This window comes from Simochromis diagramma, unplaced genomic scaffold (assembly GCF_900408965.1).
Source record: "Simochromis diagramma unplaced genomic scaffold, fSimDia1.1 OVJJ01000578.1, whole genome shotgun sequence".
NCBI lineage: Eukaryota > Metazoa > Chordata > Actinopteri > Cichliformes > Cichlidae > Simochromis > Simochromis diagramma.
Window position 1 is genome coordinate 114,465 of NW_024387395.1, and position 24,913 is coordinate 139,377.

A 24,913-nucleotide genomic window follows, 5' to 3' on the forward strand; every position below is an offset into this window, starting at 1 on the left:
CCGTTTCTGGGTGGTGACACTGTCTGTGGTTTTGGAGATGTAATCTAGTACAGATGAGGCGTACTGGTCCAGGTCTGTGTGGGTGAACATATTCCAGTCTGTGTTTTTAAATCTGTCCTGGAGCACTGCGTCTGTCCCCTCTGGCCACACTTTAATTGTCCTCACAGCAGGTTTCACACGTTGGATGAGTGGTGAATACCGAGGTGTGAGGAACAGGGAGAGATGGTCCGATTGTCCAATGTGGGGGAGGGGTGTGGCTTTGTAGGCTCCAGCCAGGTTGGAATACACATGGTCTAAAGTCTTGTCTCCTCTGGTGTGGCAGGAGACATGTTGGTGGAATCTGGGGAGGACTGTCTTTAAGTTGGTGTGGTTGAAGTCGCCAGCAAGTTTGGAAGGACGAGACATTTGAAAACAGGAATTTAGGTCATAAATGCAGAAGAAGCTGCTGAATGTGATTGGAACTGGACATTATTATTACCTTCCAACATAAAGCGCCGTCGTTGTCATTTCGTGCTTTATAAATAAAACTGAAATCCTCACTGCACAGTTTTGCACAAACTGTAAATACCAAACGATTGTTAATATTTAATACTTTGGTATTTTTATATTATTATTATTATTATTATTTTCCTTCTTTGATTTAGCTGTACACTTTCTAATGTTCATGTAAAGCTGAGGAAGAATTTCATTACAGGTAAATGTTCCAATACTGTTTCTCTGTATAAGACAATAAAACTTGAATCCACGATTGTAAACGTGATCCACTCAGGATCTGGAACTCGGACAGTTTGCTGATCTGTTCCGGAGCACACGCTCCCGTTCTGGGTCGAGCCGCTGAAAACGATTCAGGTGATTGTCAGTGGAAAACCTGCCGACGCTCCGAAGCCTCAAAATGCTGTCTAAATGACTGGGCTTCAATCTGTGAATGCATTTCAACATGAAATGTAATCAGATTACAATCACACTGTCTGCTAGAGCAGGGCGATATGACCAAAAATATTTATCACAATATACATTTGAAAATTTGCAATAACGATATAACTGACTAGGGCTGGGCCATATTATACCGTTCACGGTAACACCGGTGTAATGTTGGGCAACGATAAGAAAATGACATCGAGATAGAATATGGGTAAAACGCGCATGCGCAGTGCCTTTGTTTTCATACGCACATGGCGGCGACGCAGAACGAGAAGGGCGAAAGCGGATCGTTGAATGAAACGGATGAACCAGAACTGGTTTGTAAAATGCTGCAGCTTCAGTGGTGTGGAACTGGTTTAGCTTTCGTCCGTCAGATACACAACAAAGCACTATTTTTGGTAGAGCATGCTAGCTGGCCGTCGTTATTACCGTGTTTTTTGGAAAATACGGCACACTTAAAATCAATCCTTTGAGTTTCTGAAAAGCGACAGAGCCCTTATAATCCCGTGTGCCTTATGTATGAACTCTGGTCGTGTTTACTGACCTCGAAACGATTTTATGTGCACGGCGCTCAGAAATCTGTCAGATGTTTCAGTACGACTTTGCTAAGCTACGAAGCCGCACCGCTCAATGGATTGTCGGAGCATCGCGCCTATCGTAGGCGGAGCCTCGCGGAGTGATACGTACTGTGCTTCAACATAATGTTACCATATTGTGTGTGTATAACCTCTTTTTAAGTTTTGTGGATGTTATACATGGTTATGCTGAGGATATGTCGGCCAGTTTCCACTGGAAATGCTTTTTGGTTAAACTGTCAGCAACGAATTTGCATTTGCACTGTTAAATTTTTATACAACTTTAGCGGACATAAAACAGCTGCTTGTTTAAGTGAAAATACATTGATGGGTTTTTTTGCACTAATACAGTTGTAAATGGCCCTAAGGACCCCAAAGTGCTTTACACACACACACATCCACACACTGGTGATGGCAGCTACATTGTAGCCACAGCAAATTTTCAAATATATATCGTGATTAATATTTTTGGTGAATGTGTGTGTGAATGGGTGGATGACTGGTTGTGTAAAGTGCTATACAAATACAGGCCATTTACAACTGTATTAGTGCAAAAAAACCCATCAATGTATTTTCACTTAAACAAGCAGCTGTTTTTTTTATGTGCATTAAAGTTATATAAAAATGTAACAGTGCAAATTCCTCGCTGACGGTTTAACCACAAGGCATTTCCAGTGGAAACTGGCCGACATATCCTCAGCTTAACCATGTATAACAGGGGCGATTTTAGCCCATTTTTGAAAATGAATCACAGCACCCCCAAAGATTTCTTCCTTTTTTGACAATATTTGCTGTTTGTGTGACACACTACTAAAAATATAAAAACATACAGTACGTACTTGAGATGGAACATTTTAACAACAAAAGTATAGATAACCCCCCCCCCTCCCAAAATGGTTTGTTCCAGCTCTCCCCTGCTCTGGCTCTTGTGCTGCCAGAGCGATGGTGGCTGAGACGCAGCGGAGCAGAGGTGTAAGAGCCTGGCTTAAAACAGGACATATTAGCTGCATTTAACCTTCAGTTACTCTTTATATAGTTGGTAGGAGTCAGACCATGTTTCTGTTTAGCTGAAAAACATTACACCAAGTAACCTGCAGTGTTGAAAACGTGTTTTCCGACGGTGTTTGCTGCCCTACAATCCGTCCTGCTCTGTAGTAAATTCAGCGACATTTCACCGTCCTGTTGCTCCCATTGAAATGTATACAGCCTGTTTAACCCTTAGATGCACACGTGGGGTCATTTTTTTTTCTTCAAAATCTTTAAAATGAAAAGTTGTAATATATTCATATTCCAGGTATTCCTCATAAAATATGTTTGTAACATGAGGCCATTTGCATTTTTATTCATTTTTTCATTAATTAAAAAAATGCAGTTTTTGTATCACTACCCCACTCTTCCACAAGTGGGGTCAGAAATAACCCCAAGCAGTTCCTGTGGAATCTTCTATGAAACGTTCATTCTTAGCAACTCTGACTGACCCACTTCCACTTCTAATGGATCAGGAATTAATTTTTACACAGTAACATACATGATTTATAGTCAGGGCTGCACATAAGTGGTCTGCAGGTGTGCATGCTGTCAAAATAAAAGTATTCCCAGAAATTCCGAGACTATGCGCTTTTTTGGGGTGGAGGAACACCAAAGTAATTGCTTATGGAGCTTGCTTCTTCGACATCTTTAAGAGTTCTGATAAAATGTCTGTCCTCCTCCAGATTATCTTATGTACGCAAACGAGCGTCCCAACTTCTTATCTGGTGCGTGTCTTTTATTTTGACAGCGAATGCGCACCTGCGAACCATTTATGTGCAGCCCTGTTTATAGTTTCCTGTGCATTTCAAACATTGTCCTTTCTGGGGGGGTTTATTATCTAAAGTAACACGGCTGCTATGAGGCCAGCTAGGATCCCCGTGGCCCTACAAATGATCCAGGACGGATGGGATGAAGAGCCCGTCAGAGGCATTGACTCAGAATCTGGAGGAGGCTCCGGTCCATTCGCACCAGAACCTCTCGCCATAAGAACAGTTTCTTCCCCTCTGCTGTCGGACACATGAACAATAACCATATGACTGTTCCCACCACTAACACATGACCCTACGCTGTGTTCACTGCATCATTCCATGTTTGGCACTGATCACCACCTGCACTCATGTATATATCATGTATATATCATGTATATATCTATCCACTTAGCACTTTTAATTCTTATTCTTATTTTTATATTTTTATGACAGTATGTTGCACTGAAGCACCGCAGCAATTTCCTAATGTTGTAAACCTCCTCAACATCTGGCAATAAACCCTTTCTGATTCTGATTCTGACATCTCAGATATAGAGGACCCAGACTATCAGGTGGGGTCATTTGTGACCCCACTCGTGGAAGAGTGTAGGTATTGGTAGGTTGTGCATCCAAGGGTTAAAACCTAAAACTTTAAATTATCCGTAGCCTGCTCTTGTTACCACTGTCCTGTTTGAAATGTAATGAGAGAAACTGCTTATTTTGTCATATGTGCCGATATTGAACCCAAAGTACTAACTAGCTAACTGGCTGGATGCCCATTAACCTTATAACTCCTGGTGTGTGTGTGTGTGTGTGTGTGTGTGTGTGTGTGTGTGTGTGTGTGTGTGTGTGTGTGTGTGTGTGTGTATACAGAGACAGCCAGGTTCATAATGGATATGAGGAAGTTTTTTTCAAAAAAAAGGAGCCACATTCAGGTAAAAGTGTAAAATCAAATCATCCGTCAATCAAGAATCATGTTGGATCAGTGTTTCAGTGTTTATGTCCTTTATTAGATGTTCGTGTGGTTTGGTTATTTGCCTTTTGGTTGAAAGGACACAGAGAGGACTTTTTTTTTTATTAGTGATCTTAATAGTATTTTTTTAATCTAATTGAATCTATTTGTGTATGATTGTCAGTCCAAAGATGGAGAGAGGAAAGAGGAGAACATGAGGAGAAAGTACAAGGTCAGGAAGAACCAGGTAAGCAAACAGACAGGGAACAGTGACAGGCAGAAACTGTTAAACTGACAAAGAGAAAAAACACAACTAATATTACTCACACAATCTGGAAGTTGTGTCCTCCCTATATTAAAGCTGCTGTACAGAATCTGCTAAACAAACTGGGTTGTCAGCCCTGGCACTGCATTACCATACTGAGCTTCAGTCAGAGGAAGTCACGGTTGCCAAAACCTTTTTGAAGCTCGAGAGTGAGGCTGGTGCCATCCCAGATATGTTAACATTGTACAATCTTCTGGATAATCAGATCTTCCCCACACTGAAAACTGCTATTCAGGTTGCCCTAACAAACCCAGTTAGCAGCTATAGCTGTGAAAGGTCTTTTAGTGTCTTGAGTCAGCTCCATACCTGGCTGAGAAGGACCATGGGTCAAAGCAGACTCCAGCACCTGGCTGTGATGTCAGTTGAGAAAGAGAAGCTTGAGAGACTTGACCACCAAAATGTGATAGATTTGCCAACCTCAAGCTGAGGCGACATAGGATAAAAGAAAAGAAAAGATCTGCAGAGCCATGTTAGTATCTGCAGTAAAGATCTTTTCATACATTGTACCAGAGGCCAAGGTGTCTCAGTTTTCTAATTTTGTAATAATATTTCGTACATTTCAAGGACTCTATTTTTGGAGTGTATTTTTTTATTATATTATACACACACTTTAAAAGTGAATCTCTGTCCAAAAAATGCTCTCAGTTCACTTTTTACTCACTGTGAGCATCATTCATTATTCTCCCAGTAATTCAGGTTAGGATATGTATTTTTATTCCAATCCATTCTTCTTTGGCAGCATTTAAACAACCTTGATCAGATTTGATGGTTTTGTTACAGACTTTTCAAAAAAGTGTTTTGCTTTTCTTTCACACATGTGGGATTAAATTGTGTTAAAATGTACAAAACAGTGATGTCATGTTTTGAGACGAGGACCCAGGCACAGAGAGATGTATATATCTATCCACTTAGCACTTTTAATTCTTATTCTTATTTTTATATTTTTATGACAGTATGTTGCACTGAAGCACCGCAGCAATTTCCTAATGTTGTAAACCCCCTCAACATCTGGCAATAAACCCTTTCTGATTCTGATTCTGATTCTGATTCTGATGAATTTAAGAATCTTATGATTTAATAAAGAAATTTGCAGACTTGCACTGAGAGGGTAAAATTATGATGACTGATAACGGAGATGAAGACAACAGACGATGAGGACAGAGAGGAACAGGGGTTTAAATGCACCAAGGCACAGGTGTCGAACTCCAGGCCTCGAGGGCCGGTGTCCTGCAGGTTTTAGATGTGTCCTTGATCCAACACAGGTGATTTAAATGGCTAAATTACCTCCTCAACATGTCTTGAAGTTCTCCAGAGGCCTGGTAACGAACTGATCACTTGATTCAGATGTGTTGACCCAGGGTGATATCTAAAACCTGTAGGACACCGGCCCTCGAGGCCTGGAGTTCGACACCCCTGCACTAAGGAGACAGTCAGAGAGAACTCGGGACAACTGGAGACATTTAAGGATGCAGGGACTGAGAGAGACGGGGAAGAAGTCTCATCGTGACGAGTACAGTTTACCTTGCCTGGATGGGCAGCTCTCTGGGTGCTCAGCACCCCCAAAGCTCTGATCCTAGAATCGCCCCTGATGTATAACATCCACAAAACTTAAGAGCTTATACACACACAATATGGTAATATTATGTTGAAGCACAGTACGTATCACTCCGCGAGGCTCCGCCTACGATAGTCGCGATGCTCCGACAATCCATTGAGCGGTGCGGCTTCGTAGCTTAGCAAAGTCGTACTGAAACATCTGACAGATTTCTGAGCGCCGTGCACATAAAATCGTTTCGAGGTCAGTAAACACGACCAGAGTTCATACATAAGGCACACGGGATTATAAGGGGCTCTGTCGCTTTTCAGAAACTCAAAGGATTGATTTTAAGTGTGCCGTATTTTCCAAAAAACACGGTAATAACGACGGCCAGCTAGCATGCTCTACCAAAAATAGTGCTTTGTTGTGTATCTGACGGACGAAAGCTAAACCAGTTCCACACCACTGAAGCTGCAGCATTTTACAAACCAGTTCTGGTTCATCCGTTTCATTCAACGATCCGCTTTCGCCCTTCTCGTTCTGCGTCGCCGCCATGTGCGTATGAAAACAAAGGCACTGCGCATGCGCGTTTTACCCATATTCTATCTCGATGTCATTTTCTTATCGTTGCCCAACATTACACCGGTGTTACCGTGAACGGTATAATATGGCCCAGCCCTAGCTGTCTGCTGCACTTAAAACTTGATTTTAAACATATTTAGTTCTGTGTTAGAGTCTTAAAGTCACTTCAGCGTCAGCTTCACTCAGATTTTCACGTCATCTCCAAGATCCAACTGTGACGCACGTTTATCCATCAGAGCGACTGGAGCAATGAGATTGATCATCAATCAGTGTGAAATGTTTGCAAGGAACCTGACAGACTGACAGCATCAGTGTCCACAGACATCTGACTCTGTCATCGCTGCCTCTGTGACATCATCGCTGCCTCTGTCCTGTTATACTGGCGACTTAATGACTGCAAAAGCTTCACGTTAAGTAACCAACAAACTAACATTAATCTGGGACTTCAGTTTTTGTAAAAACAAACTGCTGCAGCAGATTTTGCTCCTCTGTGCGCGTTGGCAGCAACTATGAACGAGGAAACAAATGAGAGGATCAGTCAGCTGGTTCAGGTGCAGCAGGAGGGGAGGAGTCACAGAGAAACTCAGTGTTTATTGAATAACACCTGCCAGTTATCAGGTTAGGTTCACAGTCTGTTACCATGGTAAGTGACTCAGAGTTGAAGTTACCTCATATCAGGGATAACAAACTCAGAGGAGCTCTGTTGAGCCAACCATCCCTTTAACGTTAACTAGTAATGACTTCATGAACTTTTTCACAAATAACATTTTAATCTTTAGAGAAAAAATTACCAATAATCATCCCACAGATGTAATATTATCTACAGCTACTTTCAGTACCATTGATGTTCATTTAGACTCTTTTTCTCCAATTGATCTTTCTGAGTAAAAGTCATCTGTTCACACAGCTCTTTGCTAACTACAGGCCAATCTCCAACCAGGCTGTAGGTATTACAGGTACTGTGCTGCAGTGGTTTGTATCATATCTATCTAATAGACTCCAGTTTGTGCATGTAAATGGAGAGTCCTCTTCACACACTGAGGTTAATTATGGAGTTCCACAGGGTTCAGTGCTAGGACCAATTCTGTTTACATTATACATGCTTCCCTTAGGCAGCATCATTAGAAGACATAGCATACATTTACACTGCTATGCAGATGAGGATGGAGCTGTGAGGAACCTTGGAGTCATATTTGACCAGGACATGTCCTTCAATGCACATATTTAGAATAGAATAGAATAGAATAGAATAGCCTTTATTGTCATTGTACAGAGTACAACGAAATTGGAGTGCCACTCCCTTGGTGCAACTTTCAATAATTAATATAAATATAAAATATAAAAAGTACAAAAAAAACAATCGTAAGTACTCAAACAATAGTATGTACAATATATACAGGATAGCAGCATTAATATAATGACAGTATGAATAGCAGCATAATATAATGACATATGATATTAAACACATATGTAAGACTGCTTTCTTCCATTTGTGCAACATCTCTAAAGTTAGAAATATCCTGTCTAAGAGTGACGCTGAAAAACTAGTTCATGCATTTATTACTTCCAGGCTGGACGACTGTAATTCATTATTATCAGGAAGTCCTAAAAACTCCCTGAAAGCCTTCAGCTAATCCAAAATGCTGCAGCAAGAGTCCTGACAGGGACTAGAGAGAGAGAGCAGATTTCTCCTGTTTTGGCTTCCTGTTAAATCCAGAATTCAAAATTCTTTAAAAGTAATAATTTAAAAGTATAATGGGAGGAAGAGCCTTCGGTTTTCAGGCCCCTCCTCTGTGGAACCACCATCATCATCCTCACTACTAACACCTTCAGTGTGAGGTCAGACTGATGTTTGACGATGATGATCCTCTAAACAGGTGAGGACACAATGATCCAGGTATTTATGGATCAGCCTCAACACAAGGCTCTGATGAAGCTCTTGTCATCGTTCTGTGGAGTTTTACCTGCCGACCACCGTGATGCTCAGTAACCACGATGCACCACAACCCGAGGGTGGACTCGGGTGAGACAAACACCTGCTCAGAGCACCGTCAGGACACACACAGCTCACCTGCACACACCTGAAGGTCTGTCTGTGTGTCTCTGTTCGGGGTCGTGTGTGTGTTTACCTTTTCCAGTGAGGGCACCAGCAGGCCTCTCCATTTCGGACCGTTCTCGTCGCTGAAGAAGTCGTACTGCGGCTGCGCCGCCTGCATGGCTGCCGCTCCCGCGGGTCTGAGCAGCCGGACTCACACGCCCGGTTCGGTGAGCGGCAGTCCGGGTCCAGCAGGGCGGGTGAAGCCGTGAAGCTCAGAACATCCGGGCCGATCCTCCAGAGCAGCCGCCCTCACTACGACCATCCTCGGAGAGCTAGCCGTTAGCTCCGGGCTAGCAGCTGCCCGCGGCTCCGCTCACCGGGTGCAGAGCATGACGAATGGCCACGGGACGCTGATCTGCCGCGGCGTTAGCCCGCCTGCTAGCGTTAGCGGCGGCTCGGTAAACGGACCGACCGGCCAGCAGCTGCCGGGCAGCGGGCGCGTTGTTACCGGGCGGGCGGTGCGGACCAAAGGCACACCGACTCTCCGGCGTCGTGGCTTTCGCTTAGCGTCCGCTGCCCACACTATGTCCCCCGGACTCTCTCAGACGGCGCGTCCGGCCCCGGGCCCCTGACAGGCGGACAGTCCGTGAGCTAACGGAGGGCGGTTGTTGTCACCAGAGTCTGGGGAACCGTAGAGTATCGGCTGCACATGCGTACAGGGCGAGTCCTGACGTATATGGGCGGGGCTCCTGCGCAGGAGAGCGTGCTTCACTGCGCGTGTCACAGTGACGTTGGCAGCCATGTCGACAAGTGAGGACTAAAAATAACTAACAAGATTCCAAATTCAACAAAAAAAATGAAATATGAAACAAAAATATTCAAAATTTATCAAAAAATAAATAAATACAAAACAAAAAATAACACCAAAATATCAAAAAGTACACAAAATCTTAATGTACAAAAGAAAATCTCTGTCCCACAGGTCTTTCCTCCCCACTGCTGTCAGACTCAACAACAAAGACTTGATCAAACACATCCACACATGTGCAATAACACTATGTGCAATACTCTTTTTGGCATCATTGTATTATACTCAGTTGTATATAGCATTTGTATTCTATTTTATTCGATTGTATATAGTATTTTATTTTTATTTTATTCTATTATGTACAGTATCTCATAGATATATTATTCCAGTGGTTTTTTTCTAATTTTTCTATGCAACTTTGCACTGTCCACTGCTGTAACAAAACAAATTTCCCACATGTGGGACTAATCTAGGTTATCTAATCTTAAAAATCATTTTTAGATATGCGTGTATCAGACATAAAACAAGCTAGCCCCTGCTGGACAAAGACTCACACAACCATCAGCCCCGTGGAAACAGAAATGTCGACCAACTGGAAGATGAATCAGGACCTCAGGATCATTTACAGCAATGACTGTTCTGACTTCCTGATACACACTAATATTTTCCACAGATCCAAAGATCTCTCTGTTTCACCTGCAGCACTGAGCTGCACCCATAACCTGATGGAGAGATTATATATTATCTAACCCAGCAACACCTTGGTTTCTGGAATAGCTGTTTAACCTACTGCTACCATGATCTGACTGGATGGCTGGATTTAGACAATAAATGGGGATATTTTAACCCTTTGGCGTCCACAGGCAGCTGTAAAGGAGTGGTGGGTTTTTAAAATAGCTTTGAGCTTAAGGCTGCTCTCACTGGAACAGTAAATGGACTGGTTCTTATATGGTGCTTTTCTAGTCTGAGCTCTCAAAGCACTTCACACAGCTTGCCTCATTCTTCACACAAGCACTTTTTTTCTGTGCTCTTTCTATCTGACATTCACACACACATTCATCTGAGAGTGACTTCAGGTCAGTATCTCGTCCAAGGATACCTGACATCTGATACCCACCCACCTTCCAGATTAGCAGGTGACCTGCTCTACCACCTGAGCCACAGCCACCCCAGTGAAGCCAGAAGAGGACGGAACAGGGACTGTGCTAACCCCCAAAGAGCTGAGTGGAAATAAAGGCTCTCATGTTTCCTGAGAGGCTGCTGAAGATTTTAGGGAACTTTTAATGATTTATGTGTTTGAAAAAATAAAAAGTTTTCAACATGAACTGAAGATGGTCACTCTATTTAAACAATGTTAACATCTCTGTGATGTCGCACCTTGTTCTTATAAGCGTTCTGGGCAGACTCAGAGCTCTCAGACCTCTCTCCAGTTTCCTGATTCTTTAGTTTTGTCACCTTCATGGTCGACGGAGCTTGGAAAGAAAAGCGTCTGGACTTCTTTAAGTTGCTTGAAGACGTTTCACCTCTCAGCCGAGAAGCTTCTTCTGTTCTAAGAGTCAAATGGTGGAGAGTCCCAGATTTAAACCCAGTGGGAGTTTCCCCCCAAAGAGGGACAAAAGGACCCCCTGATGATCCTCTAATCACATGAGCCAAGGTATAAAAACGGGTGTGGGTCCCAATCAGCCAGGGTTTTGGGGGAGCTCATTGTGAAAACTATCGTGTGATTTCCTGAGGTCAGATGGCCCAGGATGTGAGTGGGCGTTAAGGCGTCTGGGAAGGATCTCAAAACTGGATTATAGATGGCAGACAGTTGGTGTCGTAAGCCCCGCCCTCTGTTCAAAGATGGTCGCTCACAGTGGACATAGATGCTTCTTTCACTCCTCTTTCAAAACATCTGTCCTCTCTGTCCAAAATGTGAACATTGGCATCCTTGAAAGAGTGACCTTTGACCTTTAGATGCAGATGGACTGCTGAGTCTTGTCCCGTGGAGGTGGCTCTTCTATGTTGCGCCATGCGCTTGTGAAGTGGCTGTTTGGTCTCGCCGATGAATGGAGGTGAAACGTCTTCAAGCAACTTAAAGAAGTCCAGACGCTTTTCTTTCCAAGCTCTTTCGACTGCAATGACCTGGATGACTGAGAACCTTCACAGACATACGTCTCCCTCATGGTTTGAGCTCCTGTTTCTGGGTTTCAGTGGTTCTTCTTCATGGTCACAAGTCACCGTTTCCCTCCGAGTTGTGCTGAACTGCTTCATAGCATCTGATGGTGCTGAAAGAAACTTTATTGAAATGTTCTTCAGTGACAAACATTTAGACTCGCTCAGGGCCAGGCTGGGTCAGGTACCTTTTAGAAAATAAGAAACCTGCACACGTGAGAACATCAGCTCTTCCAACTACCCGGGTCACACGGTTCATGTTACAGGTGAATGACAGACTTTTCTGAGCAGCAGCACATGTGACTGTCTCCACCAGGTACCTTCTAACTCACCTGGTAACTGGATCCAGTCCACGTGAGTTGTGCTGCCCTGATGTGCTCAGTGAAGCCTGCGCCTCTTCATTATGTGATGTTATCAGAACCACAATAACACGCCTCACACACATTTAACAAATATTTAATTCTCAGATATAAATACATCCAACAAATGCTGACAGATCTTCCACAGGAGCAGCTACAGGTGACGAGTCCCATCATGTTTACACCATGTATTTACAGCTGTGTCCAGCAGGGGGCAGCAAAGGTTCCATGAGGGGACAGTGGAGCTATGATGGGGTATCAGGAGGAACATGGGAGCTTTCAGTGTGGAATCTACAGGTTAAAGGTCGATAGTGATGGTGAGTCACCGTTTCACTCTGCGTGTCGGCTTGAAATTAAATAAAGTTCTGACTTTGAGCTGCACACAAACATTTCATCCACCGTCATTCTCCCTCAGGAGCCTAAAGACCTCGATGGGTCCGTCCCCCTGATACTCCTCCTCACGCTGATCATCAGCCCTCCTCCTGATGATGGGAAGGATGCTGTGGACATTCTCAGTTTGGTGTCTGCAGCTGGTGGATGAATGTTTGTAATTCCAGATGTTTTTGAAAGCCCAGAGCCTGAACTTCAAACGTCCGATTCTGCTCGTACAGGGGGGTCACGAGAAGGCATCGGGGCTTCCGATAGGCTGATGCAGAGTCTCAGAGGCTGATACCTGAAAAAGCTTAAACATAAATGGTGTCATACCCTGTTTACAGAGGAGTCGGTGTCAGAGGTTAAAGGTCAACTCCTTTGTTTGATAACAGAGCGGCAGCACTGATACCTGGATCATCTGTCAGTGCGTTCCCTCCTGCGGGAAGCCTGAAGTCAGCGAGCAGCACCTGCTCAGCGTCGCAGAGTAAAGGGTTCAGTCTGTGGCTCAGCTCGCAGCTGAAAGCACATTTATATACACATCTGTGAGCGGCCGCCGCCATCCAAACCTGCAGCACGCCACCTGGTCACGTGACGCTCTGCAGCTCAGACTCTGATCCATCAGGCGGGATTCACACCTATCACGTTTTGAACTGGCTTGTGGATCCAAGCCGAACAAGAACAATTAGCTTTGCTTGTCTGTAATTGGCTGTCATCACTAAGAAGGCCACACCCGAACATCAAATGCCTAAGCAACGTGTGAACCCTGCATGACTGGATAACACTCACCTGAGCTCAGAGCGCTCGCGTGCACCTGAAGCTCCGCCCAACTGACTGATCGGAGCGCAGCGCTCCGAAACATCCGCATGGGAAGGCTCCATGAAGATCACACCTGCAGCAGGTTTGGATCCCAGCGCACACCTGTGTGTGTGTGTGTGTGTGTGTGTGTGTGTGTGTGTGTGTGTGTTTCCTGTTATTGCTCCTGATGGGGACCCAGCTGCAGCAGCTTTGTGACCTGCCTCAGTTCAGGTGACCTTCACACCGATGAAGCTTCTGATTGGACGATGGGACAGCAGAAAGAAAACGGTGAGTCAGAGCTGACTGACAGACAGCTGCTGAGACCTGGCCACCTGTCTGACTCTCAACTGGGCTTTACATGTTTGATGTCAAGTAAGTACAGATGACTCACCTGATTGACCAACAGCTAATTTATCTTTTATTAACTTGATCACTGATGGTACCTTTGGCCACACCACTGCAGAGATGGATCACAGGAACCAGGCGAGGCTCAGAGTGCACGCTGCGGTGACCTGAGCTGGGTCCAAATCAGGAGCACGAACAGGTGCGCAGCTCCGTCTGCAGTCCGAGGCCCCTCCTATTACGGAACCGGCCAAAAATACACCTTTTGTCGTCCGAGAATCATCCTCTTCCTCGCCTCAGACGGAGGACTCGTGGGCGGTTTTGGACCGCAGTGCTCCGGCCCGGCTCAGGAAGGGAAAGGTGGTGCCGAGGCAGCCAGACGCTACAGTGAGACCCAGACTGGCCCAGGCGCAGCAGATGGACCAGCCATAACCGTGATCCACGTCAGCCGGCAGGCCGTAGATGAAGGGCGGGTTTCTGGAGAGGTCGTAGGTCACGCTGGCTGCATACGTGCACAGGGAGATGGTGCAGAAGATCCCTGAGAACGAATCAGAGACCAGATCAGACTGACACCTGAACCTGTGCTGGCTGTAATTGGCTGAGACCTGCAGGTGCATTACCAACAGGTAAAATATGAACCCTCTGACTGTCAACACAACCTGGTCTATAAGTGATGACGTATGAATCCTGCCTCCAGGTCCGAACTAGTCTGTGTTTATTAAGGCTGTTGTGTTTTTAACATGTTTTGTATCTTGTTCTATTTAATCTCAATAAACCCCTAAAAACATCCCTGTCGGCCTATCTCTGTTTTTATCACCACTGTTCATTTTAAAGCACGGTAATAAAAACCTTCCGATGTAACTACAGCCCAGCACATGCAGCAGTATATTAACCTCACATTGTGGATGGATTATCTCAGTTGTTCTCCTGCCTGAAGTTTGGTCCGTTTACAGCAGTGGTCCCCAACCCCCAGGCCCCGTTTGGTACTGGGGCGCGAGAGTTGATGCTCGGGTGTGAAATTTATGGTTTTCAGGGTTTCTATCGTTAATTTGGTTTCCCTGGGTCTTTTCCCATGTTGTAGTCGTGTGTCTTATTTTGAAAGAAATATGTACATGTTACCATAGCAACCAGAGAGCATAAAGAGAGGTGGATGTTACTCTCAAGGTTGTTGGCACATTTCAGGAGGGCACAGCTAATAAAGTTAAACAATTACACAGTGAATTCACGTTTATTGTTATTCTTACAAAATACCACAGTTTGTGTCTTTGTCGTTTCATTTTATTTTGTTGTATTTACCCGCCACACCTTAAAGGCCGGTCCATGAAAATAGTGTCGGACATTAAACCGTCTGTGGCACAGAAAAGGTTGGGGACCGCTGTTTCACAGCATCCTGCCATGTGATTGCATTTGTCCCTAACCATCGGGAACCCTCACGTTAACTTTTTTCCACTCGATAAAAGTTAACGTTATGTTATGCTAACATAGCTGTGTTGCTAGCAATCACGTAGCACATCATTATATACCAGCTAGCCAAACTTCAGTAACCCTACAAACGTCACTTCTGTTTAGTTTTCTGTCTTCATTTATGTTGGAAGTGATAGCAGAGCTGTACGTTTGAATTTGTTTCAGAAATCTCTGTCAGAACATGCTATATCATGTTGAGGTGGAAGCTAGCGAGCTAACTTCCTGCTAACTTCTAACTGTTAAATTTCATAAATTCTGTTTTCATGGATGCCTGGATGTTAAACCTAATTGTTACACCTGGTAAAGCAGCAACGCTGATAATTTTATTAAAGATGAAATAATTTAGACAGTTTTTAACTCTCAGTGATGCTGCAGTGTTCGTTTGACTTTGGGCCCGGAAACGGCTCAAAGAGCAGAGAGGGAGCCTTCCTCAGTGTCAGTGCCTCAGTATTAGAAACAGGAGATACCGTGAGAAACATCCCTGTTAAGGTGAGTCTGTTCACTTTCGGGTAAAGGTAAGCCGTTATTCAGTGTTATTTATTTCAGTGTTTCACTTGTTTCTGAGCTTGTTTTATTCAACTTTAATGTCTCACTGGAGAGCTGTCACCACATCTGCAAATGAATCTTTCACTAACTTTATTCCCTGATGTAGAAACGTGCTGTCCTTCTTTTAACAGCTTACTCAGAATTAAAACAACGCCACCCCTCACCAACTATCTTGGCGTCACTGGTACCGCACTCTCCCGGTCTCCAACAGAACACAGTTCATTACCGTGGCAGACTCTGGCTCCACCTCAGCTCCAGGTAACCACGGTGTGCCCCAGGGTCCTGTGCTCGGACCCCTTTACTGCACCACCTATTCGCCCCTCCTTGGTCAGATCATCTGCCTCCAGGTCTCTGCTTGCTTTTCTATGCTGATGATACAAACCCTCCACCCTGCTCCCCCCACAGTCACTTGTCAATTAGAACATGGACGTAGACCAGCGTTTTGTGGGAGAAACGTTTCATCATCATTCTGGTGACTTCTTCAGTCTCAGCTGACTGCAGGTTTCCCCAGTCTTACATTTGCATAATGACTGAAACCAGCCACTGAAGGAACAATGGGCTGGGAGGTCAGTTCCTTAATCTTAATTATGCAAATTCTCATGACCATTGATCAACAACCACTGATCAACCTGATCAAACCTTCAGGTAAGAAGTTATGACCTGCAGTCAATCTGGGTCAGATATAAACCAAGTTTAGTTTATTTTAGTTGTGCTGACTTTTTAAAGTCAGTTACAATAACTCGTACTGCGTGCTAGCTAGCATGACGGAGTGTTTATACAGCTGGGTGGGTGCTTTGATGTTACTGATAGTGAACTTTATTTTATTCATAATGTTAGTTATTAGAGTTTCCAACCGTCCCGTACAAACGGAATCGTCTCGCATTCAGAGAAAATATTACGCGTTTCGTATTGAGCTGAAAAGAAACACAGTTTGTGCCGGACTTCAGCTACAATGAAAAAGACACAAAGCTGGATTTATTCTGCGTCTTTGCTGCACAGCTGCCTCTTCTTTTCTCAGGCTCTCCCCTCTCTCTCCTGTTGCTACTTCAATCATGAAACTGATCAGTGATCAGCTGATCAGCTTTTCTCTCGTTTGTTTATCGCCCACTTTGCACCAGAAATAGGAAACCAGCAGATGTCGCGCTAAACAACAGCAGCACGTTTAAGCTTGATCAGCTGTTGTTAGAATTTATTTAATATTAATTTCTAGAATCAGCTGATGTTGGCTGGAGCCACAGCTGTAAAGCTGCTGGTCATGATGTCGGTTTGGATATGTGGTGAGAGGGAAACATGAAGGTGAAACTAGGAGATGTCCTTACTGAATCATCAGAGCTGAACAGGTGATGGAGAAACAGGTTTACCTTTAAGGTGACATGAATGAGTTGAAGTTATGAACTGTTTCTGAGAGACAAATAACACCAGGATCCTTTTCTATGTAGCTGACAGCTGGTAAACTTATTCTCATTTAAAATGTCTCACTTTTAATAAATGATGACCTGAATCTTACAACCAAAGTTTTTATTTGATGTAAAATGTATAGAGATCATACATATACCAACAAGACTGTACATCACTGTCACAACAGAGAGAGAGAGAGCGAGTTTTGAGATGTGAGAGATTTGTGACGTTTAGCGTGTTTGGAGTGTGTAGTTAATGTGTTGTCTTGTGTAGTTAGTGTGTAGTGTTGTGGATAGTTTTGTGTGTCAGAACAATGAGGCGACTGCTGTCTCCAGGGGCCCGTTCTTCGTACCTCGCTAAGTAAGTTAGCTGGATTAGATTGTTGACGATTTCGCGTGATCTTGGATCGTTCGGTTCCCCGAAGCTCATCCGGGACTTGCTGTCATAGCAACAGATCCGTAAGCGTAAACCTGCTCGGGAGCAGGTTTACTTTATGTAAACAGGATTAGATCGCGGCCACGCAGGTATGTCCGCTTCATTTATACGAAAGCAACAGCGATATTCCACCACTGTTTCACCATAAATAAATAACATCAATGTAACTGAAGATAATGCAGCACTTGATCCTGTTATTGATGTCACACAGATACATACAGGTCATTTCCTAAAAAAGGGAAATGTACTATTAACATTCTATTTCATGTATGTGATTATTACAGATGTAATTCATATTTCAGAGTAGTAATTGTAAATTACTTCGTGTAATCAAGATGGGAGACCACGGCTATAAAAGTGAAGGTGGATTTGGGAAGTCTGTCGCAGCCATGTCCTGTCCGTATACGCGAGCCACCCATTGCGGAAGGTGCAAGATTGATAAGGAGAGTCCTCAGAATTCAGCGTATATTGCGGGATAGACAGGATCCTGTAGCTCAGCGCGACAGTGTGCTCATAGAGAGATATCGATATTCCTGTGAGGGTATTATTTACTTAACCAACTTGTTGACGAGGGGGTGCAGGACCACCACCTGTCTTTTTTTGCTCTGCCCTTTTCTTGGTTGCTGTTATAAACAAACAGATTATTCCAGGGTCTCTTTCCAAGAGACGAAAAGCAATATAAGTGATAAATATTACCATTCTGTAGAATATTCTTATATTGCACTTTTACTTGTTCCCATGTTCTAGTGGGTCCTGTTGTGGCTCTACTGTGAAAGGGGATATAATGTAATATAATATAATAAATTTACCCTACCGCCTACTGGTGTTGGCCAGAGGGGCCGATGGCGCGATATGGCAGCCTGGCTTCTGTCAGTCTGCCCCAGGGCAGCTGTGGCTACAACTGTAGCTGCCTCCACCAGTGTGTGAATGTGAGAGTGACTGAATAGTGGCATTATAAAGCGCTTTGGGTGCCTTGAAAAGCGCTATATAAATCCACTCCATTATTATTGTTATTATTAAATTACTTACGAGTTTAATTTGTCAGCAACTTTCTGCCAGCCCTCTCTCCTTGCTTTTGCAGCCTTGCGTTCTGATTAAACTCTGAAACTCCTGAAATCCCTCACTCAAGAGTTCTTGCTCTGCTGCCGAAAAATACCGAGCGCGCTCCTTTGACATTTTCGCCGACCAATCAAAGGGTTGCTGATCAATGTTTCTACTATCGATGCGTAGCCCCTGTTAAGCCACCCAGTGATCTCACATTACTTCATCCAGCTGTACTAATCGTCAACAGCAGGTGTGTTCGGGGAACCGGAATAGCGAGCTCAGAGTTAGCGCGATGATTTGGTCTTGGATGTGTCATTTGATCTTGGATGTAGTAAGCGACGTACGAAGAACGGGCCCCAGGTAGAAACAGGAGTGATACACCTGCTGCTGTCAGACCTGCAGGCATCAGGCTGTGATGTTCTCCTTTATAGTGGACAGAAATATTTGCAGTGGCACAAATAATTTGTGGCACCTTATTGAAGAACAGCTGATTGTTCTGTAAGTAGTTTGAAATGGTTATTTAAAAAATCAAGGTAAAAGGTAAATAGCTGCAAATAACTTTGTTTGCAAACTTGTGCGTATGATTTTAAAATTGACCATTTCTATTTGCATTTAAAGTTATGAAATATGATTCAAGAAAATGTTTGTGGTTGTTACAGTAAAAAACTTTTCTACTCGAATTTGATGTTTTTTGTGTCTGATTTTAGACGTCAAAAGTGGTTAAAATGGCCGATTACACCCTGGACCCCAGAGGGTTAAATATTTTTTTAAAGTAACGGAATAGTTACTTTTCAAGTAATTAATTACTTTTAGAATCTTGTAACTCAGTTACTAACTCAGTTACTTTTTTAAAGAAGTAACTAGCAGTGTTGGTCAAGTTACTTGAAAAAAGTAATCAGTAACTAATTACTGATTACTTCCCCAAAAAAGTAATCCCGTTACTTTACTGATTACTTATTTTCAAAAGTAATTAATTACTTAGTTACTTAGTTACTTTTTAAAAACACGATTTACAACCTGAAGAGGTGATAAAGCGATAGATCTTTCAGCCCAATTCTACTTTTTCTACATAATCCATCATACAAAATGTAATCAAATGGAAAAGTCTCTTTTTTTTAACTTGTTTTATCAGTTTTAATCTTTTAACTTTATGCATCAAGCAAAAATTAAATTATCTGCAACATTCTCTGACTTGAATAAATGAGTTTAACATTTAAATCTATTTTCTGCACATTCCAGCACATAAAATAAAATATTTTTTGTGTTTACACTCAGTCTTTCAAATAGATGCAAGTAAAACACAGCAGAAAATAAATAAAGTCAAAGACTCAGCGGTCCTGTTGCTCTATTTTCACCTGTAAAGCAGGAGTGAGGTAGGCGGAGGTTTACCCTGGTGCAGGTGTGCCGCGGTCAGTGGAAGAATCCGCGAGTTTCTCTGTGAGTTTCCCATTACGTCGTAGCTACTCGGTGCTTGCTCGGAAGTTTAGGGGGTTTTTTCGCTGTAAAAAGAAGTTTTCTTCCCACGCACAACGGACACTAATGTTTTTGTCACTTTTTATGGAATCAAACTCAAAGTAAGGTCAGTGCTTCCACGCTTTAAACGCTGCACGCTCATACTCTCTCCCACAATCGATATGTGATCCACTGTTGATCGGCACACAGCTGTTGTCACTAACGTCGCACTCGCTTACGTCACTGTCGTGAGACATTCTCACAAAAAAATCACGGTTTTAGTAACGCAGTAACGCAGCGTTCCTACGGGAAAGTAACGGTAATCTAATTACCGTTTTTGCAATAGTAATCCCTTACTTTACTCGTTACTTGAAAAAAGTAATCAGATTACAGTAACGCGTTACAAGTAACGCGTTACTGCCCATCTCTGGTAACTAGTAACTATAATTAATTATTTTTTCAAAGTAACTTGGCCAACACAGCTCACCACATGGCTGGATTACTGCAGTGGGTCCTGTTTGGGTTTGGAGAGGCTCCAGTATGCACTGAGCTCTGGGGACACGTCACCCCCACCCTCATCTCCACGGATTCCTGATGATCCTCATTTTCACTTATAAATGCCCGAGTCTGACTTGCTGCACCCTGAGCTTTACTCCATCACTGGAGTCCATCAGTAACCTTGTCAAAACTCACCTCAACAAAACCGTCCACCTCTAGCCTTCTTTTGTTTATTTACAGTCTTTGTAAACGTCCTTGGGTTTCGTCACTAAGCAAATGTGAGTCATTAGTAAGGGCAGGCAGGTTAATAAGGTTTACCAGTCTGCACTCGTAGGTTTAGAAGTTTATATGGCACGAGTATGCACACCACACTGAAACATTACAGTGTGGCGCTGTACACTGCCATGGAAACAAACACGTCACCTTTTACTTGAATCTTTCTAAATGATTTCACGTTGATGCTCTGATAGCCGAGCCCACTCAAATCTCTCTGGTGATTTTCTTTGTCGGCGCAATTCTATTTATAAAGTGCCAAATCACCACTGCTGCCTGAAGACGCTTTCTATGGTCAGATGAAGACAGTACTCGCTGTGAACCTCAGCTGCGACCAGCAGGGGGAGACACTGGGCTGCTGCACAGAGCAGGTGAGTTACCTGCCATGAGGAAGAGCAGCCCAGAGACGTGCTGCGTCAGGCTCTCCTCCCAGAAGAAGCCCACCGACGCCACAATGCTCCCGCACAGCAGGACGGCCGCCGCCATGCCCAGGAAGCCTGCCGTGATGCGCCGCAGGTCTGTGGACGCACACACACACGCACGCACGCACACAGTGATCAGTGCAGGAAATGAAGGAACACAAAACATTGCCGTGGTAACCACTCCTTGGTACTGTTACATAAAACTGATGGTGTGTTTCCGTGGCAACAGTGACTGGCAGTGAGGATGGCGGCGAGAACACAAGCCAATTACAGGAAGAGTTCAAAGATGGAGAGTGATCTATAATCTATAATCAGGGACGTGAGCAGTGAACAGGGCGCTGACGCGCTCGGTGATGTCACAGAGGTAAAATCCTGTGATGTGATTGGTGCTGAGGCAACTCCAAGCACACAGAGCGTTGGTGTAAAGAGAGCCAAGCGTCCAATCATAGTGACCTCGCTGAGCGGTCGTGTGACGCAGCGTCCAAGGTCGCAAGCATGTGCCCGGCAGGAAGCGGAGGATCACTTCTTCTTCTTCTTCTGTGAGACTGAAATGCACACAGCTGACTGCTCTTAGGGTCACCTGCACAGGTGTGAAAACACCCACAGTCTGAGAAACACCGACTGACCCTGAACGCCACACTGAGGGAACACACACAGACACACACACAGACACACACACAGACACACACACAGACTGAAGCTTGTCACACAGACGCTCCGTGTGGAGACGCGACTAAGACTCTGATGTGATCAGTTAATCATTGTTAGTGATTACTGCTGTGTGTGTGTGTGTACTCACGCAGCAGGTGCCACTCGTCCTGCTGGATGGTCCTGGTCAGGTTCAGGGGGATGTTCCTCAGTCTGATTGGCTGAGAAAAGTGATACTTGACAGCGGTGCAGCGATCTGCAATGCCTGCAAAGTCACACAGGTGAGACACCTTTAAGATTCACGTACTGATGTACCTGAGCTGATAGCATCACCACACCTGCTGTTTCCAGACCCAAGCTGACAAAACGTAGCAAACCCACATTAAACATCCTCTCAGGTTACATGAGGGCGGGACTTCTATACATGCCAGACATCATCAGCATGGCGTCACATGATCTGTGTGTGTACATCCACAACTACACAACATGCACAACATCCTCCAACTGGGCCAACCAGGACTAACTAGGACTAACACTAACCAGGAGCAGGACAGCCGAGGACCAGAACTAACCAAACTGACCACGATAAGGACTAACGGGGACTAACCAGAACTCACTAGGATAAGGACTAGCCTGGCCCAGGACTAAGATCCGTCTGGACCCTGTGATGTGTGCCAGCTCTGAGCCGAGATGAACTCGATCCAGACATGACTGCAGTGCTTTGAGGTGACAGTTGTGATTTGGTGCTTTATAAATAAAGCTGAATTGAATTGGTTAGAGCAAACGGATGCCGACGCCATATAAACAGGAAGTACTGCTGCTTTTTGCTGGCCCTCCTCGCAGGTATCAATCGATCTAATTGGATCTGAGCTCCAGCCTAATGCAGTGTAATGATATGTAACATAATGTCGGCTGATGCAATTTGGAGTGCTCTGATCTGATGTGCGGTCCAGCTCCTCGCCGCTCGCCATCGCTGTGACCTCCAGCTCTCAGCTCGGCAGCCAGCCAGACTGCAGACACACACTCTGCAGAAACCGGGCCGGCGGCGTCCAAGCTGCTCTTGGGTCAGCACAAAAACGCAGCCCTACAAGTCCCACGATGCACCTCTCTCTGAGCCTCACAGTTACTGCGGGGTTCGAGAGGGAGTGGCCTCACACTAATGGTGACCATGTGATTTATGCCACTACCTGCTGTGATGTCATCCAGTGTTAAACAACACCGGATCATCCGTGTGTGTGTGTGTGTGTGTTTGTGTGTGAGCAGGTCGGTTACGTTTCTTCAATCATCCATCGGTAACTGATAGAAACATGTTTATGTATGACGTCATTATTGATCATGCGTGTGCGTGAAACCATGAGGATTAAAAGACTTCAACGAACCTGCGAGTCTGCGTTGAGATACAGTGTGTGTGTGTGTGTGTGTGTGTGTGTGTGTGTGTGTGTGTGTGTGTGTGTGAGAGAGAGAGAGAGAGAGAGAGAGAGAGAGAGAGAGAGAGAGAGAGAGTGTGTGTATTTCTGTTCAGCTCCATGAAATCACTAACAATGTGCTCCTGTCACGCATTAACCTGCACACACACGCTGCCGTGTATATAAACACACACACTGAACATGTGTGTGTTTCTGCAGTCTGAACCCAGTCGATGAGTTAGCGTGTGTTAACCTGCACCGTTATTCTGCAGTGTGTGTGTGTGTGTGTGTGTGTGTTTCTGACCCCGGTCGATGAGCTTGTCGATGTCCGGGTCCAGCCCCTTGAAGTAGCACTTCCTCCACAGGCCGGAGTGGGTGGAGAACAGCGGCCTGCCGCACTCCGTCTCCAGGATGCCCATCCCCAGGATGGCCCGCCAGTTCTCCAGCAGCTCCTCCTCCCTGCTGCCCACATGCACGGGCTTCATGAGCGCCACGTCCCGGTGCCGGGGACCGCTGTCCACCAGCGGCAGGTGGTAGATGGGCATCTCGCGGTTCTTCTGGTCGTTGGAGTCGGAGCCGTGCCGGTCGCAGTTCTCCTTGTGCCTGCGCGTGTCCGTCTCGTACCAGTGGTCGGTGGAGATGGCGGTGACGAGCAGCAGCAGCGACAGCACGCTGAGCGCGAGGCTCACCGCGGACACCGTCACCGTAGCCGGTCGGGCTCGCTCCATGGCCGGGACATGGACCGGGCTGGTCCCGGAGCCCCTCTCCGCTCGATTCCCGCCGCTGTTCCCGTTACTGGGCATCTTCTGCTGCCATCCTCCAGATCAGCCGTTCCCCGTTTGCCCTCGAGAGCGCGTTGTCATGCCGACTGACCGTCAGAGATGCGTCAAGGTGGAGGCAGGTAACCCCCTCAGAACCGGAAGTCCCCGGAGAGCGCCTTCAGAATAAAACGTTTGTCTCCGCAGGAGGAGGACAATAATAATAATGACGATGAAAATGTTGAAAATAATAATAACAACAACCAGGCTAAAATGTTAAACAGCGGAAAGCTTTGCCTGAGACGGTCAGCTGCTGCAACATGCAGAAATATTCAAAGCGAGATTCATCTGTCCGTGATGCTGCGCTGCTTCAGCGCGCAGAAGTTTAGGAGCTTAACGTTCTGCCTTCAAAAGTTCATTTTGTTCGTTTTAACAGAATGAAAACAGCCGATTCTTGTATTTGCTCCTGCACTTTACGCCAATCACTCACGTCAAACTGTCACCAAAACTTTATTTTGAAAGTACAAGCCGGAAACGCTTAGAGTTGCGGGTTTTGTTGTCCTGCAGCTCAGCGCACATGAACACATGATGAACACACGAAGCTCCTCCCTGATCGGCTCGTTTCTGCGGCTTTCAGGTACACCGGTCTTTGCCGCGGAAACGTTGCCATAGAAACAGCATCAGCAGGTTTATGTTTTAGGACGGAGTGAAAACGATCCGAAGCGCAGTACAGAGTTTTACATTGAAATCAGACAGGAAGCATCGTGTGACGTCACGGCAGGGGCCTGACTGCTGAGCTGGGTGCGGACTGATCAGAGGTATTGATCAGGATGTTTCTCCCGAGGCGTTCACTGACCTCAACTCTGTTGCTGGGCTCCATGCTGCGTTCAGAGTCCGCCCACAGCGTCAGACCGCTCTGAAAGGACGAGAGGTCACATGTACCAGAGATACCTTCTGTGAACGGTGCTCCGTGACAGTGGGGAGGAAGAACGACCTCTAAACAGGAAGACATGCCCAGCACGATCAGGGAG

General features: G+C 45.0%; 2 protein-coding genes across 10 annotated transcripts in view; both read right to left on the bottom strand.

The window, feature by feature from the left end:
* The window catches only part of LOC120720341 (son of sevenless homolog 1-like), a 36,781-nt gene extending 27,345 nt beyond the window's left edge, over positions 1-9,436 (bottom strand). For 2 of the 3 annotated variants that reach the window (XM_040009981.1, XM_040009982.1), the window contains exon 1: positions 8,800-9,435. In XM_040009981.1, the coding sequence (XP_039865915.1) occupies positions 8,800-8,886 (87 nt within the window). In that variant the 5' untranslated portion in view covers positions 8,887-9,435. Of the gene's footprint in view, positions 1-8,799 lie in introns of all 3 variants that reach the window. The other variant, XM_040009980.1, reaches the window with a different exon arrangement.
* Positions 9,437-12,110: 2,674 nt separating this feature from the next.
* tmem178 (transmembrane protein 178) lies at positions 12,111-24,073 on the bottom strand. 7 transcript variants are annotated; one of them, XR_005692901.1, is made up of 5 exons: positions 23,429-24,064; positions 21,870-21,983; positions 21,029-21,166; positions 13,640-14,076; positions 12,111-13,451 (listed from the first exon to the last, which is right to left on the bottom strand). XR_005692901.1 is itself a non-coding variant. In XM_040009983.1 (4 exons), the coding sequence occupies exons 1-4, from the start codon at positions 23,925-23,927 to the stop codon at positions 13,835-13,837; spliced, it is 993 nt and encodes a 330-aa protein (XP_039865917.1). In that variant the 5' UTR covers positions 23,928-24,064; the 3' UTR covers positions 12,111-13,834. The 7 variants fall into 7 exon arrangements, 3 of the variants coding, with proteins under 3 accessions (XP_039865917.1, XP_039865919.1, XP_039865918.1); XR_005692900.1 differs by having other exon boundaries at positions 13,588-14,076; XR_005692898.1 differs by having other exon boundaries at positions 12,111-12,917; positions 13,188-14,076.
* Positions 24,074-24,913: the final 840 nt, after the last annotated feature.

Excerpts from the sequence above, each read along its gene's own strand:
- tmem178 (XM_040009983.1), bottom strand. The coding sequence starts at position 23,927 with ATGCCCAGTAACGGGAACAGCGGCGGGAATCGAGCGGAGAGGGGCTCC. Across the intron at positions 21,984-23,428 it reads CGACAAGCTCATCGACCGGG|GCATTGCAGATCGCTGCACC; the intron begins GTCAGAAACACA and ends GTGACTTTGCAG. Across the intron at positions 14,077-21,028 it reads GCTGCTCTTCCTCATGGCAG|GGATCTTCTGCACCATCTCC; the intron begins GTAACTCACCTG and ends ATTCGTTCTCAG.